General features: G+C 43.0%; 1 protein-coding gene across 1 annotated transcript; it reads left to right on the forward strand.

Moving 5' to 3' along the window:
- Positions 1 to 12,212, forward strand: LOC124863710 (protein spinster homolog 1-like). Its single transcript, XM_047358151.1, has 12 exons — positions 1 to 187; positions 1,240 to 1,449; positions 2,600 to 2,665; positions 6,938 to 7,074; positions 7,279 to 7,430; positions 7,834 to 8,037; positions 8,112 to 8,267; positions 8,351 to 8,540; positions 9,604 to 9,669; positions 9,939 to 10,037; positions 11,451 to 11,619; positions 11,724 to 12,212. The coding sequence occupies exons 2-12, from the start codon at positions 1,248 to 1,250 to the stop codon at positions 11,792 to 11,794; spliced, it is 1,512 nt and encodes a 503-aa protein (XP_047214107.1). The 5' UTR covers positions 1 to 187; positions 1,240 to 1,247; the 3' UTR covers positions 11,795 to 12,212.
- Positions 12,213 to 19,638: the final 7,426 nt, after the last annotated feature.

The raw sequence follows: 19,638 nt of genomic DNA on the forward strand, positions 1-19,638 counted from the left end.
TTTCTGAGCGGTTCGGTGGAAATCTTTTAGATTTTAAGTCTAATTCCCCTTTTCTTTGAGTCTCCTGACAAGTTTTAACTGTAAACGGACAACATGGCTTCTATGTAAGTTTTATAACTTTCAGTTGGAAGATTTGAAATCGGCAGCAGAAGGAGCCAGAGAGAGTCGTCCTGATTCACCCCAACAGGTAAACAACACCGGGAGGGGTCGGGGGTTCTGGGATGGTTCTGTTTCTGTTTGTTCCTGTTTCATGGTACTGGTGCCGAATTAAGAAGGGAACCTGAAAAATGTTTTACGTTTCGTTTAACTCAATAAAAAATCAACTTTCCGACTTCTGCGAAGCAAAGAAAAGAAAATTGGCTGAAATTTGAGTGGAGTTTGTTGCGTTGAAAAGCAGCAGCTGTTTGGCTGGAGGTCTGAAATCCTGCAGTGTGGAGATCGAAAAGAAGTTTCCGTTGATTATTTTTGTTTTAAAATAATCCGAATTTTACACAACAAATATGGATCAAATCTCTGTTTGATTCTTTCAATGTTTCTCAAAATCCTTCATTTTCTTTTTGCAATTTGAGTTTTTTTAATATCGTTTGTTTAGAAATATTCAGTGTAAAATAATCAGAAATCAGAAGTGTGTTCCTGCTATGGAGCAGTAGTAGTATCGTATTGTAGTGTCAGCAGCATACATGTAGAAACTATTAATAATCTTATTTATTAAAGATTCCAAACAGCCAACAAGTGAAAAGGTCTTTTAAAGATGAAACCTGGTAGTCCTCATCTCTCTGTTTGAAACTAAGGAAGTGTTGCTTTTTCTGGATATGCAAACACCTGGACGTACCTGCTTTGAGTAACCAGTATTTGTTTGTTGCACTGAGTTTAGGAAACACACGGTCTGGTAACCTTCACTTCTACAGAACTGTAGAGTTGTCATTTTTCTCTCTGTAGTTCACATTAACTGGGAGTTTGGTTCCTCTTCTTGTTAAAAACCAGTTTAACATCCAGAGTCACATGGCTGTGCTTTCACTCCACTTTATCCGCTTCATCATCATCTTCTTATCTGCTCATATGAAGCTCTGCAGCAGCAGCAGACCCGGTGCGGTTCAGATGAAGGAGGTTCTACAGAAACAGGATAGACAGGATTTTTCCGTATCGCAGCTCTGATTGTTGATTTCTCTTTCAGTTTTTGTGTTGGGAACATTTTATAGAATCTCCATCAAGTGTAATAAAATATCTTGGGTTCCTCAGCTGCCGCCATGCCTCTGGGTGAGCACATGTCGGACTCGGCGCCGTTCTTCTCCTCCGACAACGAGACCGAGCCTCTGGAGGGAGGGGCTGAGAGGCAGCGGGAGGAAGAGGAGTCAGCCAGCGGGGTGTCCAGGGTCCGAGCGCTGCTGACCGTCTTCATCCTCTGTTACATCAACCTGCTCAACTACATGGACCGCTTCACCGTGGCAGGTACAGAGTCCATCAACAGCTTCTCCACACAAACATTTTATTTCCACGCATTTTTCATTAATTTACAGGCTGTGCAGAACCAATAAATCAAAACCTGAACGTTTCTGGAGTGAGGCTGAGCAATGAAGCCAATAAAAAAACCTGAAAGTCGCTTCCACAGAGAGGAAGATCATTCCCAAGAGGAAAACATCTCAGCCAGCTGGAGATGATGTCCCAGCAGATTCAGTCCAAGGTGTGAAGCTCAGAAAAATGACCAGAAAGCCAAGAGCTCCATCTCTGACTCTACAGACCTCAATTACCAGGTTAAAGGTCATGACACTGAACCAGTATGGCTGTTTGAAAGAGGTGAAGGAGAAAGGTTCTTCTATCTAAAAACAGGATGACAGCAGGTCTGAGGTCATAAAGCTGCATCTTGATGAAGACCAGGACTTCTGGGACGACATCCGATGGTCAAGCACGGTAGTGGAGGGCTGATTATATGGGCTTGTTTTGCAGCCACAGGTCCAGGCCATGAGGAAACTGAGTGAACCATGATCTCCTCTAGAGATGAGTCAAATCAGTCCGACAGCTGAACCTTGGCCCAAACGGGTCACTAAGAGAACAGTGATCCCAAACACATCAGGAATCAGACCCAGAATCTGATTCCTCTGAATACAGACGACCAGCAACTCTGCTCTAACAAAACTGGCTCCCAACATCAAGTCCGGGTCCACAGGTCCTGGTCTCCCTGTTTGGGTTTAGGTCTCAGGATGTGCAGATGATCCACAGTGAGCTTCTCTGTTCTAGCAGGTAAAGGTGTGAAGAACAGATGGATGGAGTTGCTTCTCTGTAGACTCCAGACAGCCAGGAAAGGTTAATCTGGAAACATTTAAAGAACTTGACCACAAGTCAAAGTTTTCTTACTTTTATTTTTGACTTTCTACGAGTTTCGGATGGATTTAACAAAATCCAAACTAATTTTGACTTAAAGAAGATGCTAAAGAAGGATAATATGGATCAGACGTCCTGTAGGAGGTAGAATCCTCGGCTTTAATATGCTGAGGTCAGAACCAAATGAAAGTTCAGATTAAACTAGTTTCTTCGTTGTTCTTGTGGAACATGTCAGCAGTTTGTTTCTTCCTGTCAATAACCCTGATTGTTGTTCCTCCAGGAGTCCTTCCTGACATCGAGAGCTACTTCAACATTGGTGATGGGAAATCTGGCTTATTGCAAACAGGTGAGAACACTTTACTGATACCAGAACAAAGTGGATCTTGATGAGTGGGCCCGCCTGCAGTCAGGCTCTGGTCCGAGAGAAAGCAGGTCTTTATCTGAGTCCTGACTCAGCAGGAACTGGGTTCTGACCCAGATTTAAATATTCAATTCAGTTTATTTATAGAGCGCCAATTCACAACACATGTCGTCTCAAGGTTCTTCACAACAGTCAGGTTCATACATTCCTATTAATCGTAATCATTGAACAGTTCAGTCAGATTCAGTTATTTATTCAAATTGGATAAAAAGTTTTTCTATCTAAGGAAACCCAGCAGATTGCATCCAGTCAGTGACTTGCAGCATTCACTCCTCCTGGATGAGCATGTAGAGACAGTGGACAGTCACTGGTGTTGACTTTGCAGCAATCCCTCATACTGAGCATGCATGTAGCGACAGTGGAGAGGAAAAACTCCCTTTTAACAGGAAGAAACCTCCAGCAGAACCAGAACCAGGCTCAGTGTGAGCGGCCATCTGCCACGACCGACTGGGGGTTTGAGAGAACAGAGCAGAGACACAAAGAGAACAAAGAAGCACTGATCCAGGAGTACTTTCTATGGGAAGGAAAAGTAAATGTTAATGGATGTAGCTCCTTTAGTGGTTTCATCTAGAAAGAAAGAACAGATAAACTCTGAGCCAGTTTTCAAGGTTAGAGTCTGAAAGAGAGAACATAGAGTTAGTCACAGTAGAAGCTCAGTCAGTATCCATGTCTAGGAGAGAGAAAGGGTTAAACACTAAAAGACAGGGTCATGTGGATCATCTGTAGAAGGTGAGCATTAAGTTGTTGCCAGCAGAAGCTTGGATGATGACCCTCTCCAGAAAGGTGTCACAGGTAGACACAGAGTCAGGCCAGGTGTAGCTTCTAGGAAGAGAAAAGAGAGAACAAAGTTAAAAGCTGAAATAACAGCAAATAATACAAAATTGGAGAGTAGTATGAGAAAGTAGCAGAGAGGGTGAAAGTGGTCAATATGTCCTCCAGCAGCCTAAGCCTATAGCAGCATAACTACAGAGATAGTTCAGGATAACCTAAGCCACTCTAACTATAAGCTTTATCAAAAAGGAAAGTTTTAAGCCTAGCCTTAAAAGTAGACAGGGTGTCTGCCTCACGGACTAAAACTGGGAGCTGGTTCCACAGGAGAGGAGCCTGATAACTAAAGGATCTGCCTCCCATTCTACTTCTAGAGACTCTAGGAACCACCAGTAAACCTGCAGTCTGAGAACAAAGTGCTCTGTTAGGAACATATGGACCAATCAGATCTCTGATGTATGATGGAGCTAGATCATTAAGGGCTTTATATGTGAGGAGGAGAATTTTAAATTCTATTCTGGATTTAACAGGGAGCCAATGAAGGGAAGCTAAAATAGGAGAAATATGATCTCTCTTTTTAATTTTCATCAGAACTCTTGCTGCAGCATTTTGAATCAGCTGAAGGCTTTTAACTGCATTTTGTGGACATCCTGATAGTAAAGAATTACAATAGTCCAGCCTTGAAGTAACAAATGCATGGACTAGTTTTTCAGCGTCACTCCTGGACAGGATATTTCTAATTTTGGCAATGTTCTGGAGATGAAAGAAGGAAATCCTAGAAACCTGTTTAATATGGGATTTAAATGACATGTCCTAGTCAAAGTTAACACCAAGGTTTTTTACTTTATTATCAGAGGTCAATTTAATGCCATCCAGGTTAAGTGATTGACTAAGCAGTTTCTTTTTTAAAGACTCCGGTCCAAAGACGACAACTTCTGTCTTGTCTGAATTTAGAAGCAGAAAATTTAAAGTCATCCAAGTTTTTATATCTTCAAGACATGCTTGTAGTCTATCTAACTGGTTGGGTTCATCAGGATTTATGGATAAGTAAAGCTGAGTATCATCAGCGTAACAGTGAAAATTTATCCTATGCTGCCTGATAATTTGACCTATTGGAAGCATATATATAGTGAAGAGAATTGGCCCAAGTACTGAACCCTGTGGTACTCCACAATTAACCCTGGAGTTTAAAGATGATTTATCATTTACATGAACAAACTGGAATCTGTCAGACAGATAAGATTTAAACCAGCCTAGCGCTGTTCCCCTGATCCCTACAGCATATTCCAGCCTTTCTAAGAGAATATTATGATCGACTGGATCAAATGCAGCACTGAGATCTAACAGAACCAGAACAGACACAAGTCCATTATCTGAGACCATAAGAATATCATTAGTGACTTTCAGCAGAGCTGTTTCAGTGTTATGATGAGCTCTGAAACCTGACTGAAACTCTTCAAACAGGTCATTGCTGTATAAATGTTCACACATTTGATTAGCAACTATTTTCTCAAGACTTTTAGATAAGAATGGAAGATTGGATATAGGTCTGTAATTTATTAAATCATCTCGATCAAGCAAAGGTTTCTTAAGTAAAGGTTTAATTACAGCTAACTTAAAAGCCTGTGGTTCTGATCCATTTACTAAAGATAGATTAATCATATCTAAAATGGGGCTGGTTATCAGAGGGAACACTTCCTTAAATAATTTGGTTGGGATTGGGTCTAACATACAAGTTGAAGGTTTAGATGAAGCTAATATTTCTGATAACTCAGGAAGCTCCACAGGATCAAAACAGTCCAAACACAATCAGGTTCTGCAGTTATTTCCAATGTTGTCTCACTTGCTGAGGATGAAGTAATCATCTTCAGGAGTATGTCAAAGATTTTATTTTTAATAGAATCAATTTTATTTAAGAAGAATCCCATAAAGTCATGGATGCTAAGAGCTAAGGGAATGGATGGCTCAACAGAGCTATGACTCTGTGTAAGTTTAGCAACTAAAGAGAAACCTAGGATTATTCTTGTTCTCTTCTATTAATGATGAGAAATAAGCTGTTCTAGCTTGGTGAAGTGTCTTTTTATACAACAGTAGGTTATTTTTCTAGATTAAGTAGGAATCCTCTAGGTGTGTAGAGCGCCATTTTCTCTCCAATTTTCTAACGTTGTGCTTTAAAGTATGCAGCTCTGAATTAAACCAAGGAGCTAGCCTCCTATAAATAATTACCTTCTTTTTCAAGGGGGCTGCATTGTCTAATGCATCACGCAATGATGAAGAAACACTATGAACAAGAGAATCAATTTGTGAAGGGGCAGAAACAAAATTATTGCCCTCCACTGTGCTTTTCAGTGATAATGAGGAAATTAAAAGTGGAACAGATTCTTTAAAGGTTGTTACAGCATCGATTTTTATGAGATTTTCCTGATTTCCTCCTTTTAGATTATATTTTAATCTGTTCAGTTTTGGCCGTGGGTGAGACACTGTCTTAATAGGGTAATGGGTGGGTAGCAGTACAGAAGCTGCAGAGAGGAGTGTTAAACTACGACCCTACTTCCTGGTCTGAACCCTGGGTTGTCAGAGTTTTGGAGAACTAATAAATTCGGTCAGATTCCTAGAAAGAAGAGCTGCTCCATCCAAAGTGGGATGGATGCCGTCTCTCTGGATCAGACCAGGTTTTCCCCAAAATGTTCGCCTGTTATCAATATAACCCACTTTGTTTTCTGGACACCACCTAGACAGCCAGCAGTGGAATGACAGCATGCGGCTAAACATGTCGTTACTGGTCCGATCGGGGAGGGAACCAGAGAAATATGTGAAGCGTGTCTTTCATACAGAACCTCCTGAGCTGTGAGAAGTCAGAGATTTTCTGCTATCCAGTTCCAGGTCTGGAGAACCTAGTAGAGCTGCACGATATTAGGAGAACATTTCATTAGGATATTATCTCTTGAGTATTGCTCCGAACCACATCGATTCTGATGATTCTCTTCACATTTTAGCTGGCGCTCTCCACTAACTTCAGCTTCTCAGCCATTACACAGAACCATCAGTCCACTGGGCCTCAGAGATCAGCACACACTGATAAGTCCTGACCCGGGTATGCAGCTCTAGAATCAGAACCGAATGCAGTAGTTTTCCTCTGGATGTGACGCTAACTTGTTGTTCAACGGGATCTTGGTTTTGAACTCAATAATTTCTCCTCCCATCTAACGAACTACGTGATTGGTCTCCTGCTGCTATCCTGGTCCAGATGGTACCAGAGTGGCCTCCAGATAAGAAGAGCTGTCTCTAATTAAGCCTAATTAGTTTCTAATGAAACCTCCAGACTTTTGCAGGAAGCACCTTCAGTGATGGAAATGGTTCCGATGGAGATATCTGATGTAAGCTCTGCTGCTGGAGATCATCCTCTGCTTTCTGTGTTTCTCTGGACAGTTTTTATCTGCAGCTACATGATCCTGGCTCCAGTATTTGGTTACCTTGGTGACAGGTACAACAGGAAGTACATCATGTGTGGCGGCATCACGTTCTGGTCCGTGGTGACGCTCACCAGCTCCTACACGCCCAAACAGGTGAGTCAAGCTTTCAGAGAGCAGGTGTGTTGAAGCATCTGTAGAGCCGCACAGAGACCGGGCTCACACTGGACCCGGTCGGGTTTGCTACAGTGAAGCAGGTTTTTCTGATGGTTCCTTGATCTTCCTCTCACACCTCTGGGAAGCTGTGGTGGACCCAAAGCTCATCCTGCTGCCTAACTATGCGTTTGTGTCTGGCTGCAGCATTTCTGGGCCCTGCTGCTGACCCGAGGTCTGGTCGGGGTGGGCGAGGCCAGCTACTCCACCATCGCTCCCACCATCATCGCCGACCTCTACGTCAAAGAGAAGAGGACCTGCATGCTGTCCATCTTCTACTTCGCCATCCCAGTGGGCAGGTCGGTCTCCTCCAGATCCGCCCTCAGAGACGAGACAGAAACGGTTAAAAATGTCCAAAACACCGAAGCTCTCCGGGTTAATATTAATGCCATCATCATTATTATTGTTATTATTATTGGATCTTCATTGTTCCATGAGAACCCAGTAGTCCAGTGCTGTTATTATTATTTAGTGTTCATTTATTTTCATGGTATTATTAGAAGTTATTATTAATAATAACTACGATGTGATAACCCGGATGTTTGACTTTCTGACCTGTTGGCGCAGGAAAAGAGGCTCAAAACATGTTTTTGATTGAAAATCATCTAAAAAGATGTGCCAGAAATGCTCTGGATTTTATTGACTTGTGTCCTCATGATTTCCTCCTCTGACCTGGAATCGGGCCGTTTCTCCTCCTGCCAGCGGTCTGGGATACATCGTAGGATCTCAGGTCAGCGTCGTAGCGAAGGACTGGCACTGGGCTCTGCGAGTGACCCCGGCGCTTGGTCTGATCGCCGTCCTGCTGCTGCTCTTCGTGGTCCAGGAGCCGAAGCGAGGAGCCGTGGAGGCTCGGGCGGAGCTGCACCAGACAAGCTGGGTGACCGACCTGCAGGCGCTCAGCAGGAAGTAGGTGACCTAACATTTAAGAACTCTCAGGTCATTCTGTCTCATTGTGCTGACCCGGTCTGTTCTCCATGCAGCTGCAGCTTTGTCCTCTCTACCTTCGGCTTCACGGCCGTGGCGTTTGTGACGGGCTCTCTGGCTCTCTGGGCCCCGACGTTCCTCTTCAGAGCTGCTATCTTCACTGGGAAAAAGGCTCCCTGTGTGGACGAGGCCCACTGCGCCTCCTCAGAGAGGTGTCTGATCTGATCTGGTCAGAACTGATCCAACACCTATCAGTTCTGCAGGAAAACTGACCGTGGTCCTTTTTCCTCCACAGCCTGATCTTTGGCATCATCACCGTTATCACAGGCATGCTGGGCGTCTTCAGCGGCGTGCAGGTGAGTCGGCAACTGAGGAAGAAGACGCCCCGAGCTGACCCGTTGGTGTGTGCCGCCGGCCTGCTCCTCTCGGCTCCATTCCTCTTCCTGGCCATCGTGTTCGCTCAGGGAAGCACCGTCGCCACATACGTGAGTTCATCTAAAACCAAACCCACGGCGACCTTCAGATGTGGGTGAAGGTTTCCACACAGCTGTCCATGAAGCAGGGATGTGTTGAGGTCAACCTTTAATGTGACAGATATCCAAAGTACTGGACAACATGTGGTTGAATGTTCTCCTGAACCGGTCAAAAGAAACTGGACAGATAGGCTGCCGAGCAGGCAACAGGTTCTCTGAAGAACTGCAGGACTGGTCCAGTTTCTGTACGTGCTTGGGATAAGGAGGAGGGTTGTTCTCCAGAAAATATCCAGGCCCAAGACCTCCTAGCTGATTCTATTATGGTCTGATAAAGCCAAATTGGACCTTTTGGGTCAGACTTCCAGAGGAGTACCAGCCCCACAGCGCAACACCGCAGCAGTGGCAGCATCATCCTGTAGAGATATGTCTCTTTAAAGTGGATCATCTTAGGAACCGGTCCAAATCCCAGTTATTTTTGGCCCAAACGTTGAAGCGTCTGCTGGAAAGCTGAGGATGAGGAGAGATTTTATTTCTCAGAATTTCAGTGAGTCCAAGACGACTTTCAGGTCCATGAGGACAAAAGATTTCTGAAACAGCCGAGCCAGAGTCCAGAACTAAATCTGACAGAATATCTGTGGGCTCACCTGAAGAGGGTTGAGGGCAGGAGATGACCTCACAGTCTGAGAGATCTGGAGAACGTTTGGAGACAGAGTGGTTTCGTTCAGAATGAAAGTCACCCAGAAGGTTCTCCAGCAAGGTGTTAGCTAAAGACTGAGCTCCTCAGGTAGAGGGTTGCAGCACCTCCAGGGATATCTGACACATTAAAGGTTATTTCTCATGTTTCCATCACAGGGGTCTGGATCCGGTTCTGTTTACCAAAACAGACCATCTGGTCTTCATCAGGCCCGTCTGGGACACTCTGGAGGTCTATCCCAACAAGAAGTCCTCTGCTGAAGCAGAGTTAAAACTCTTCAATACATTTACAAACACCTCCAACATCAGAGGCCAAGGGAGAACGTCTGGTTGGTTTTTTCACACACATCCTGAGAACCATTTCTCTTCTCTGTGTCCTCAGGCCTTTATTTTCTTCGGGGAGACCTTCCTGTCCATGAACTGGGCCATCGTGGCTGATATCCTGCTGGTGAGAACCTTAAATCTAATGTTGGTATATTTCCTGAAGTGTTTTATTAGGAACTATAGAACATCTAACCAGACCAAAGCTTGTTTAGTTTCCCTCAAAGAAACCAGACCTTTCTTTGAACCTTCTCAAGATCTTTAATAGATCTTTGTAATTCAGGACTGGACTGTATCATCTGTAGAACCTTTGGTCCAGAGAAATTTAAAAGACGTTTTGTCTGCTTGGAAGGAAAATGCTGATTCCAGTTTTTAGCTCCATCTCTGTGTGTTCAGTACGTGGTGGTCCCGACCCGCCGCTCCACGGCTGAAGCTCTGCAGATCGTCATCTCTCACCTGCTGGGAGACGCTGGAAGTCCATACATGATTGGCGTGGTACGTTCCCAACAAACATCCACACACCTTCATCCCAAACATGAAACATTCCCACGCTGAACAAACAAGTTAAACAGACCTGAAGCTCAGCAGTGATGAAGCTTCAAAATAAGAGCATAGATAAATCATAAACTTACCAAACCCAGGTCTGATTACTGCCAGACCTGTAGAATCAACAAATCACCTAAACAGAACCTTTCTGAAGTAGGCTAAAAGATCTCAGAAAGCAACCCATCATCTAAAGAACTTCAAGAACCGATGAGAAACAAAGTATCTGATATCATTCAGTCTGGAAATGGTTCCAGAGCCGTTTCTAAGACTTCTGGGCTCCAGAAAACCTCAGTGAGAACCATCGTCCACACATGGAGAACACATGGAACAGTGGAGAACCTTCCCAGGAGAGGCCGACCTAGCAGAATGACTCCAAGAGCTCATCAACGACTCACCCAGGAGGTCCCAGAAGAACCCAGAACAACATCTAAAGGTCCGCAGGCCTCACTGCCTCAGTTAAGGTCAGAGGTCATTATTCAACACCAGGAAAGAGAGACTGGGCAGAGATGGCCTCCATGGGAGAGTTCCAAGGCCAAAACCACTGCTGACCCAAAAGAACACAAAGGCCCGTCTCACATTTACCAAAAACATCCTGATGATCCTAAAGACTTTTAGGAAAATATTTTGTGGACTGACGAGAGAAGAGTGGACCTTTTGTAGAAGGTGTAGGTCTGGTTGCATCTGGTGTTAAACTAACACAGGGGTTCAAATCCAGAACATCATGGCTACAGTTAAACATGGTGGTGCTGGTGTGATGTCTGGACTGCTTTGCTGCTTCAGGACCTGGACGACCAGCCGTAATTGATGGAACCATGAGTTCTGATCTCTAGCAGAAAATCCTGCAGGACAATGTCCCACCATCAGTTTGTGACCTTATATTCAAGATCACTTGGGTTCTACAGCAGCATGCAAAACACACCAGCAAGTCCACCTCTGAATGGCTAAAAAAAGAGGGTTTTGAAGTGGCCTAGTCAAAGTCTAGACTTTAATCTGATAGAGATGCTGTAGCCTGACCTTAAACAGGTTCTTCATGCTGCAGTACCCTTCAGTGTGTCTGAATTAAACAGTTCTGCTAAGCAGAGCGGGTCAAAGTTCCTGGACGATGTTGTTGAAGATGCACTAAACCCAAACGGTTCTGAATATTCCACCGGGTCAGACTAAACTATGATTGTGGAAAAACTGGAAAATGGATCAAAATGATAAGTGGGTCAGGTAAAGTCCAACTTTCTGTAACCCGGTTAAACATTGAAGCGTGGTTCTGATGGAACAGATGACTGAACTGTGCTAAATATTCCTGTTTTTGAATCTGGACTTCAGCTTCAGATGTTCTCACCAGCTTCCATCTTCCCGTTTTCTTCCCAGCTATCCGACAATCTGAGGAAGACCGACTCGTTCCTCTGGCAGTTTCGTTCTCTGCAGCTCTCTCTGATGCTCTGCTCCTTCATCGCCGTGGTGGGCGGGGCTTTTTTTCTCGCCACCGCCCTTTTCATCGAGAGTGACCGCAGTCGGGCGGAGAACTACGTCCCCATAGGTGAGGCCTGCCTGCTGGCTTGAAGTCACCACAAGTAGAATCTTCAGTTGTTGACCAGAACTGGATCTCCTGAATAAACTGATCGTTGTCCTCTCGTTTCCCAGCTGACGAGCCGATCGTCGTACCGAAAAGTGGGCGGTCCACTCACGTGCCGGTGTCCAGTGTGCTGATTTGAAGCTCCTCCTCCTTCAGCTGATTGGACGATCTACAGAAAAGCTGTTTAATTTTTTTAAATAAATAGGAGTTCCTTTTATAAACTTGAACCTTCTCAGTTGGGTTGCCTAGGAGACGGAACCAGGAGCGGCCCGGTTTACTGGTTTCATGAGCAGCTGATCTCGGACCAGAACCTCCAGAAACCGCCAGCTTTGTTTTCCAACTTTCTGAGTCTCGCAGTCTAAGAAGCAGGTTTGTGGATGTTGTAGCTACTTTTCATAACCGAGACAGAAGAAAGTTCTGACCCAGTTTGGGATGTTCCCAGGGATTTGGAGCGAGAACTGTATCCAGTCTGCAGGTCGGCTGCAGCACATTTCAGCTTTTTAATTCATGTTTGATTTCAGACTCGTTTTTGTCAAATAATAAATTAAATGTTCAGATGCTTGTCTGTTATTCTGCAGAAACCCTCATGTCAAAGTTAAAAACATCTTTATTTCTTTTATTCCTCCATAGTGGGTCGTGGGGGAGCTGGTGCCTCTCCAGCAGTCTATGGGGGAGAGGCGGGGTCCACTCTGGACAGGTCGCCAGTCCATTGCAGGACAACACAGAGACACACAACCTCGCACACACTCCAGATTCACACCTAAGGGCAACAGAGAAAGACCAATTAACCTAACATGTTATGCCTTTTTTGGATTGTGAGAGGAAGCCAGAGTACCTGGTGAGAACCCACGCATGCACGGGGAGAACATGCAAACTCGATGCAGAAAGACCCCCGGCCGGGAGTCGAACCCAGGACCTTCTTGCTGCAAGGCACCAGGGCCACCAACTGCGCCACCCTGCAGCCCTATCTTTATTGCTATCATTTCAAATTAGATTTATTTAAAAACCCAATAATAGTTTTCATACTTTAAACACAGTAAACCTTAAATATTGTAAAACAATTCTTCCAAAATGATCTTGATTGTATTAATTTGCTCTCCAGCAAACCCTGAATCCAATAAAATTAAATCTGTTTTTATTCATTCTAAAAATAATTTATCTTTGTTACACTAAGAATTAGTGCATTAAGTAACCCCGGTTTACAATTATTACAAAATAAAATCCTTCATAGAGGACCCTCTACAGGTCTATTTGATTACAATGCAAAGGCAATATACCTGACAACTACATCCAGGACCTATGGTGATGTACACCTGTCCAGAGGTTCTGGTGCCGGATATGTGAAGAATTATCAAAGTGTCTGAGATGTAATATTTCACCTTCCCCCTCACTTTGCTTGTGGGGCAACTTAGATGATTCAATTCAATTCAGTTTTATTTATATAGCGCCAATTCACAACACATGTCGTCTCAAGGTTCTTCACAACAGTCAGGTTCATACATTCCAATTAATTGTAACCATTGAACAGTTCAGTCAGATTCAGTTATTTATTCAAATTGGATAAAAAGTTTTTCTATCTAAGGAAACCCAGCAGATTGCATCCAGTCAGTGACTTGCAGCATTCACTCCTCCTGGATGAGCATGTAGAGACAGTGGACAGTCACTGGTGTTGACTTTGCAGCAATCCCTCATACTGAGCATGCATGTAGCGACAGTGGAGAGGAAAAACTCCCTTTTAACAGGAAGAAACCTCCAGCAGAACCAGAACCAGGCTCAGTGTGAGCGGCCATCTGCCACGACCGACTGGAGGTTTGAGAGAACAGAGCAGAGACACAAAGAGAACAAAGAAGCACTGATCCAGGAGTCCTTTCTATGGGAAGGAAAAGTAAATGTTAATGGATGTAGCTCCTTTAGTCGTTTCATCTAGAAAGAAAGAACAGATAAACTCTGATCCAGTTTTCAAGGTTAGAGTCTGAAAGAGAGCACATAGAGTTAGTCACAGTAGAAGCTCAGTCAGTAGCCATGTCTAGGAGAGAGAAAGGGTTAAACACTGAAAGACAGGGCTATGTGGATCATCTGTAGAAGGTGAGCATTAAGTTGTTGCCAGCAGAAGGTTAGGGGCATTGTCCAAGCTTCTGCTGGCAAATAATGCAAAATTGGAGAGTAGTATGAGAAAGTAGTAGAGTGAGTGAAAGTGGTCATTATGTCCTCCAGCAGCCTAAGCCTATAGCAGCATAACTACAGAGATAGCTCAGGATAAACTAAGCCACTCTAACTATAAGCTTTATCCAAAAGGAAAGTTTTAAGCCTAGCCTTAAAAGTAGACAGGGTGTCTGCCTCACGGACTAAAACTGGGAGCTGGTTCCACAGGAGAGGAGCCTGATAACTAAAGGATCTGCCTCCCATTCTACTTCTAGAGACTCTAGGAACCACCAGTAAACCTGCAGTCTGAGAACAAAGTGCTCTGTTAGGAACATATGGACCAATCAGATCTCTGATGTATGATGGAGCTAGATCATTAAGGGCTTTATGTGTGAGGAGGAGAATTTTAAATTATATTCTGGATTTAACAGGGAGCCAATGAAGGGAAGCTAAAATAGGAGAAATATGATCTCTCTTTTTAATTTTCATCAGAACTCTTGATGCAGCATTTTGAATCAGCTGAAGGCTTTTAACTGCCTTTTGTGGACATCCTGATAGTAAAGAATTACAATAGTCCAGCCTTGAAGTAACAAATGCATGGACTAGTTTTTCAGCGTCACTCCTGGACAGGATATTTCTAATTCTGGCAATGTTCCAGAGATGAAAGAAGGAAATCCTAGAAACCTGTTTAATATGGGATTTAAATGACATGTCCTAGTCAAAGTTAACACCAAGGTATTTTTACTTTATTATCAGAGGTCAATTTAATGCCATCCAGGTTAAGTGATTGACTAAGCTGTTTCTTTTTTAAAGACTCCGGTCCAAAGACGACAACTTCTGTCTTGTCTGAATTTAGAAGCAAAAAATTTAAAGTCATCCAAGTTTTTATATCTTCAAGACATGCTTGTAGTCTATCTAACTGGTTGGGTTCATCAGGATTTATGGATAAGTAAAGCTGAGTATCATCAGCGTAACAGTGAAAATTTATCCTATGCTGCCTGAATAATTTGACCTATTGGAAGCATATATATAGTGAAGAGAATTGGCCCAAGTACTGAACCCTGTGGTACTCCACCATTAACCCTGGAGTTTAAAGATGATTTATCATTTACATGAACAAACTGGAATCTGTCAGACAGATAAGATGTAAACCAGCCTAGTGCTGTTCCCCTGATCCCTACAGCATATTCCAGCCTTTCTAAGAGAATATTATGATCGACTGGATCAAATGCAGCACTGAGATCTAACAGAACCAGAACAGACACAAGTCCATTATCTGAGGCCTATAAGAATATCATTAGTGACTTTCAGCAGAGCTGTTTCAGTGCTATGATGAGCTCTGAAACCTGACTGAAACTCTTCAAACAGGTCATTGCTGTATAAATGTTCACACATTTGATTAGCAACTATTTTCTCAAGGATTTTAGATAAGAATAGAAGATTGGATATAGGTCTGTAATTTATTAAATCATCTCGATCAAGCGAAGGTTTCTTAAGTAAAGGTTTAATTACAGCTAACTTAAAAGCCTGTGGTTCTGATCCATTTACTAAAGATAGATTAATCATATCTAAAATGGGGCTGGTAATCAGAGGGAACACTTCCTTAAATAATTTGGTTGGGATTGGGTCTAACATACAAGTTGAAGGTTTAGATGAAGCTAATATTTCTGATAACTCAGGAAGCTCCACAGGATCAAAACAGTCCAAACACAGATCAGGTTCTACGGTTATTTCCAATGTTGTCTCACCTGCTGAGGATGACGTAATCATCATCAGGAGTATGTCAAAGATTTTATTTTTAATAGAATCAATTTTATTTAAGAAGAATCCCATAAAGTCATGGATGCTAAGAGCTAAGGGAATGGATGGCTCAACAGAGCTATGACTCTGTGTAAGTTTAGCAACTGTACTAAAGAGAAACCTAGGATTATTCTTGTTCTCTTCTATTAATGATGAGAAATAAGCTGTTCTAGCTTGGAGAAGTGTCTTTTTATACAACAGTAGGTTATTTTTCCAGATTAAGTAGGAATCCTCTAGGTGTGTAGAGCGCCATTTTCTCTCCAATTTTCTAACATTGTGCTTTAAAGTACGCAGCTCTGAATTAAACCAAGGAGCTAGCCTCCTATGAATAATTACCTTCTTTTTCAAGGGGGCTGCATTGTCTAATGCATCACGCAATGGTGAAGAAACACTATGAACAAAAGAATCAATTTGTGAAGGGGAAGAAACAAAATTATTGCCCTCCACTGTGTTTTTCAGTGATAATGAGGAAATTAAAAGTGGAACAGATTCTTTAAAGTTTATTACAGCATCATCTGATAATGATCTACTATAATGAAATTTTCTTTCAGGTGTGGAGTACTCGGTTAAATTAAACTCAAAGGTTATTAAGAAATGGTCAGACAGGACCGGGTTATGAGAGAATATTGTTATGTCTTTACACTCAATGCCATATGTCAGCACAAGGTCCAGAGAATGAAGACAAAGGTGGGTAGGTTTGTTAATGTTTTGAGCAAAGCCAATTGAGTCTAAGATAGCATTAAAGGCTATATTTAGGCTATCACTTTCAGTGTCAACATGAATGTTAAAATCCCCCACTATAATAACTTTATCTGTATTTAACACTAAATCAGATAAAAGGTCTGAAAACTGATCTAAAAATTGAGAGTAAGGACCTGGTGGACGGTACAAAACAACAAACAGAAGTGGTTTTAGTGCTTTGCAATTTGGATGAGGAAAACTAAGGATTAAATACTCAAAAGAGTTGTAGCTATTGATTGGTCTGGGACTAATCAATAAATTGGACTGAAAGATGGTTGCTGCTACTCCTCCTTGCCCAGTATTTCGAGGAATGTGAAAATTTAAATAATTAGTAGAAGTTGACTCATTTATAGTAACATAATCCTCTTGCTGCAGCCAGGTTTCTGTGAGGCAAAGTAAATCAAACTGATTGTCACAAATCAGGTCACTAACTAACAATGTCTTCGAAGAGAGAGATCTTATGTTCAGTAAGCCGCATTTAATTGTTTTATTTTTCTTTTTATTCTGAGTTGTGTTTATTTTTATTAGATTTTCCTGATTTCCTCCTTTTAGATTATTTTTAAATTTATTCAATTTTGGCCGTGGGCGAGACACTGTCTTAATAGGGTAATGGGTGGGTAGCAGTACAGAAGCTGCAGAGAGGAGTGTTAAACTACGACCCTGCTTCCTGGTCTGAACCCTGGGTTGTCAGAGGTTTGGAGAACTAATAAATTCGGCCAGATTCCTAGAAAGAAGAGCTGCTCCATCCAAAGTGGGATGGATGCCGTCTCTCTGGATCAGACCAGGTTTTCCCCAAAATGTTCGCCTGTTATCAATATAACCCACATTGTTTTCTGGACACCATCTAGACAGCCAGCGGTTGAATGACAGCATGCGGCTAAACATGTCGTCACTGGTCAGATCAGGAAGGGGACCAGAGAAATATGATCTGATAATGATCTACTGTAATGAAATTTTCTTTCAGGTGTGGAGTACTCGGTTAAATTAAACTCAAAGGTTATTAAGAAATGGTCAGACAGGACAGGGTTATGGGAAAATATATCTTTACACTCAATGCCATATGTCAGCACAAGGTCCAGAGAATGAAGACAAAGGTGGGTATGTTTGTTAATGTTTTGAGCAAAGCCAACTGAGTCTAAGATAGCATTAAACGCTATATTTAGGCTATCACCTTCAGTGTCAACATGAATGTTAAAATCCCCCACTAGGACTATGCTTTCTACGTACCGTCAACCAGCCGGCCTGAGGCCCCGGCTGCACGGGCTCTGCTGAAGAACTGCTAAAGCTACAAAATGCTACATTTATTATACGTACCATTATCACTAAAGGAGGCAGAGGAGTAACTGAACATCTGACAGAGAGAGCAGGAGAGAGGAGGAGACTCAGAGAGAGAAACAGCAGAACGGGTAGCCATGGTGGAGCTAATGCTAAGCTAGCGACCCCTTACCACTACTAGAAAACCATGTAAAACACGGAGAGTCCCCAAACGATAGATGCAGCAACAGGAAGTATGTGTTTTAACGTGCTTATGTATTAGAAGAAGTAAGAGATATCACAGTAGAGAGAAATCAGATCAAACGAGAGAGCTTCACACACCAAACAATCCACCGAGTGCAACAGCGAACACAGGAAGTGACGTTACCCAGAGCTCCAGCAAGTTCACAAAGCTTAAATTAAGTTCACATGGTTTTCACTGTTTTATGTCTCGCAAAGAAAAGTATCCTCATGAAAAACACAAATGTTCTTAGTAGTAACCAGTATAGAGACCTTTTGTTGGATTACATAAGTGGAGACACCCTCTGCCTCCACGTCAGATCAGTCTCTCTGGGCTCCTTTAATCGGCTCCATCACCTAGTGGGGGTGGGGGACCAGACGCCCCTCCGCATCTGCCCACACAGGGGCGGATACGTGGGGGGTGTCTGGTTTTGGGGCATCTAGGTGGGGGGTCTGGCGCACGGAGATCTCCGTTTCTGTCTTGGGTCCAGGGGGGCAGGTCTGTGGCTCCTCACACTCGCTATTGCATATGTTTATGGAGAAACCTTGATCACACATGCGCACTCACACTCAGACCTTCAGGTGTTACCAGATACACAGGTGTTCTATATTGAGCCGCATTTACCACTAAATACATCTTGCATTCATTATTACCGTGCACTTTAAGGTAACATAGCTTCTTCTCCAGATGTTCCAAACAATCAGCAGGAGAATTCATCAATGAACTTTGCTCCAGGCTTCTGCTGCTGTCCATCCTTGTTCTCCCTGCAGATCTTCCATCTGCTCTTTATGCTTTTCTTGTACAGAAGAAGCTTCTTGGTCCCCTTATTGTTTGCCTGCTGTGCTCTGAGATGTACCCCCACCTGTTTCTTGATTCAAGCTCTGGTGGCAACATTCTCAGCTTCTTCTCTGCAACAGAACCTCCCAGCTTGAAGTTCCTGATGCTCCAGAAGTCTGTTCCCTCAGCTGTAATGTTCTCAGCAGCAGTTTCCTGCATGTGAAGCTATTTAAATGTAAAGTGATGATGCTGCAGCTTCTCTTTGGAGGGAACTATTTCGAACAGAAGAATATCTGCTCCTCTCTTCTAACAATCAGCCTGATAGTTAGAAAATCAATAAAGCTTTGTTATAAATGAATCTTTTTCGCTGTTGAATCATCTGTCTGGTTCTGATTGGTCCAAACGGGCTGTGACATCACCGACTGCTGCAGATTTTAGATAAGCTGAGGGAAAGTTCATGTCGTGTTGCTTTCCACACAGCAAGGCTGAAGCTGAGCTGCAGAAACACAAAACACACGTTAAACCACAGAACATCTGAGAGCTGCTCATCTTCACAGAAAACAAGCTTGAATCCAAATCTGTGAAGGAACATCTCACTTTGCTGCATTGTAGGATTTTCATCTTCAGTTTTAGTTCAGTGTGAAGCAGCAGGGAGTGGACTTCATTAGCACATTGGGTCGTTGGTTCTGAGCTTCTTACGTCTGTGGAGGTAATCAGGTCAAAGTAACTTGGCACAGACTCAGGAAGAGACAGAAGAACCTGTGTTGGATTGTCAGACTGGTTCTGGCCTTTGTTTTTTTACTTGACAGCTTAGAACTGGTTATGGACTAGTCTTCAGTCTGGCCTTAGTCCTGGTTATGTTTTATTCTAATTTTATTGTATTTTTGAATGTGTCCTGTCGCTGCGTTTCATGAACACCATATGGAGCAGATGGTTGCCTACATGTGCCAGGGCAGTTTTGCTCTACAAAGAGGGGATCTGGAGCTAGAATCCTAATTGCATGATTAACGTTTAATTAATTAAATAAT

Source organism: Girardinichthys multiradiatus, chromosome Y, assembly GCF_021462225.1.
Source record: "Girardinichthys multiradiatus isolate DD_20200921_A chromosome Y, DD_fGirMul_XY1, whole genome shotgun sequence".
Lineage (NCBI taxonomy): Eukaryota > Metazoa > Chordata > Actinopteri > Cyprinodontiformes > Goodeidae > Girardinichthys > Girardinichthys multiradiatus.

Coding starts and splice junctions, on each gene's coding strand:
- LOC124863710 (XM_047358151.1), top strand. CDS start 1,248: ATGCCTCTGGGTGAGCACATGTCGGACTCGGCGCCGTTCTTCTCCTCC. Junction 8,541..9,603: donor GAAGCACCGTCGCCACATAC/GTGAGTTCATCT, acceptor CTGTGTCCTCAG/GCCTTTATTTTCTTCGGGGA. Junction 11,620..11,723: donor GGAGAACTACGTCCCCATAG/GTGAGGCCTGCC, acceptor CTCGTTTCCCAG/CTGACGAGCCGATCGTCGTA.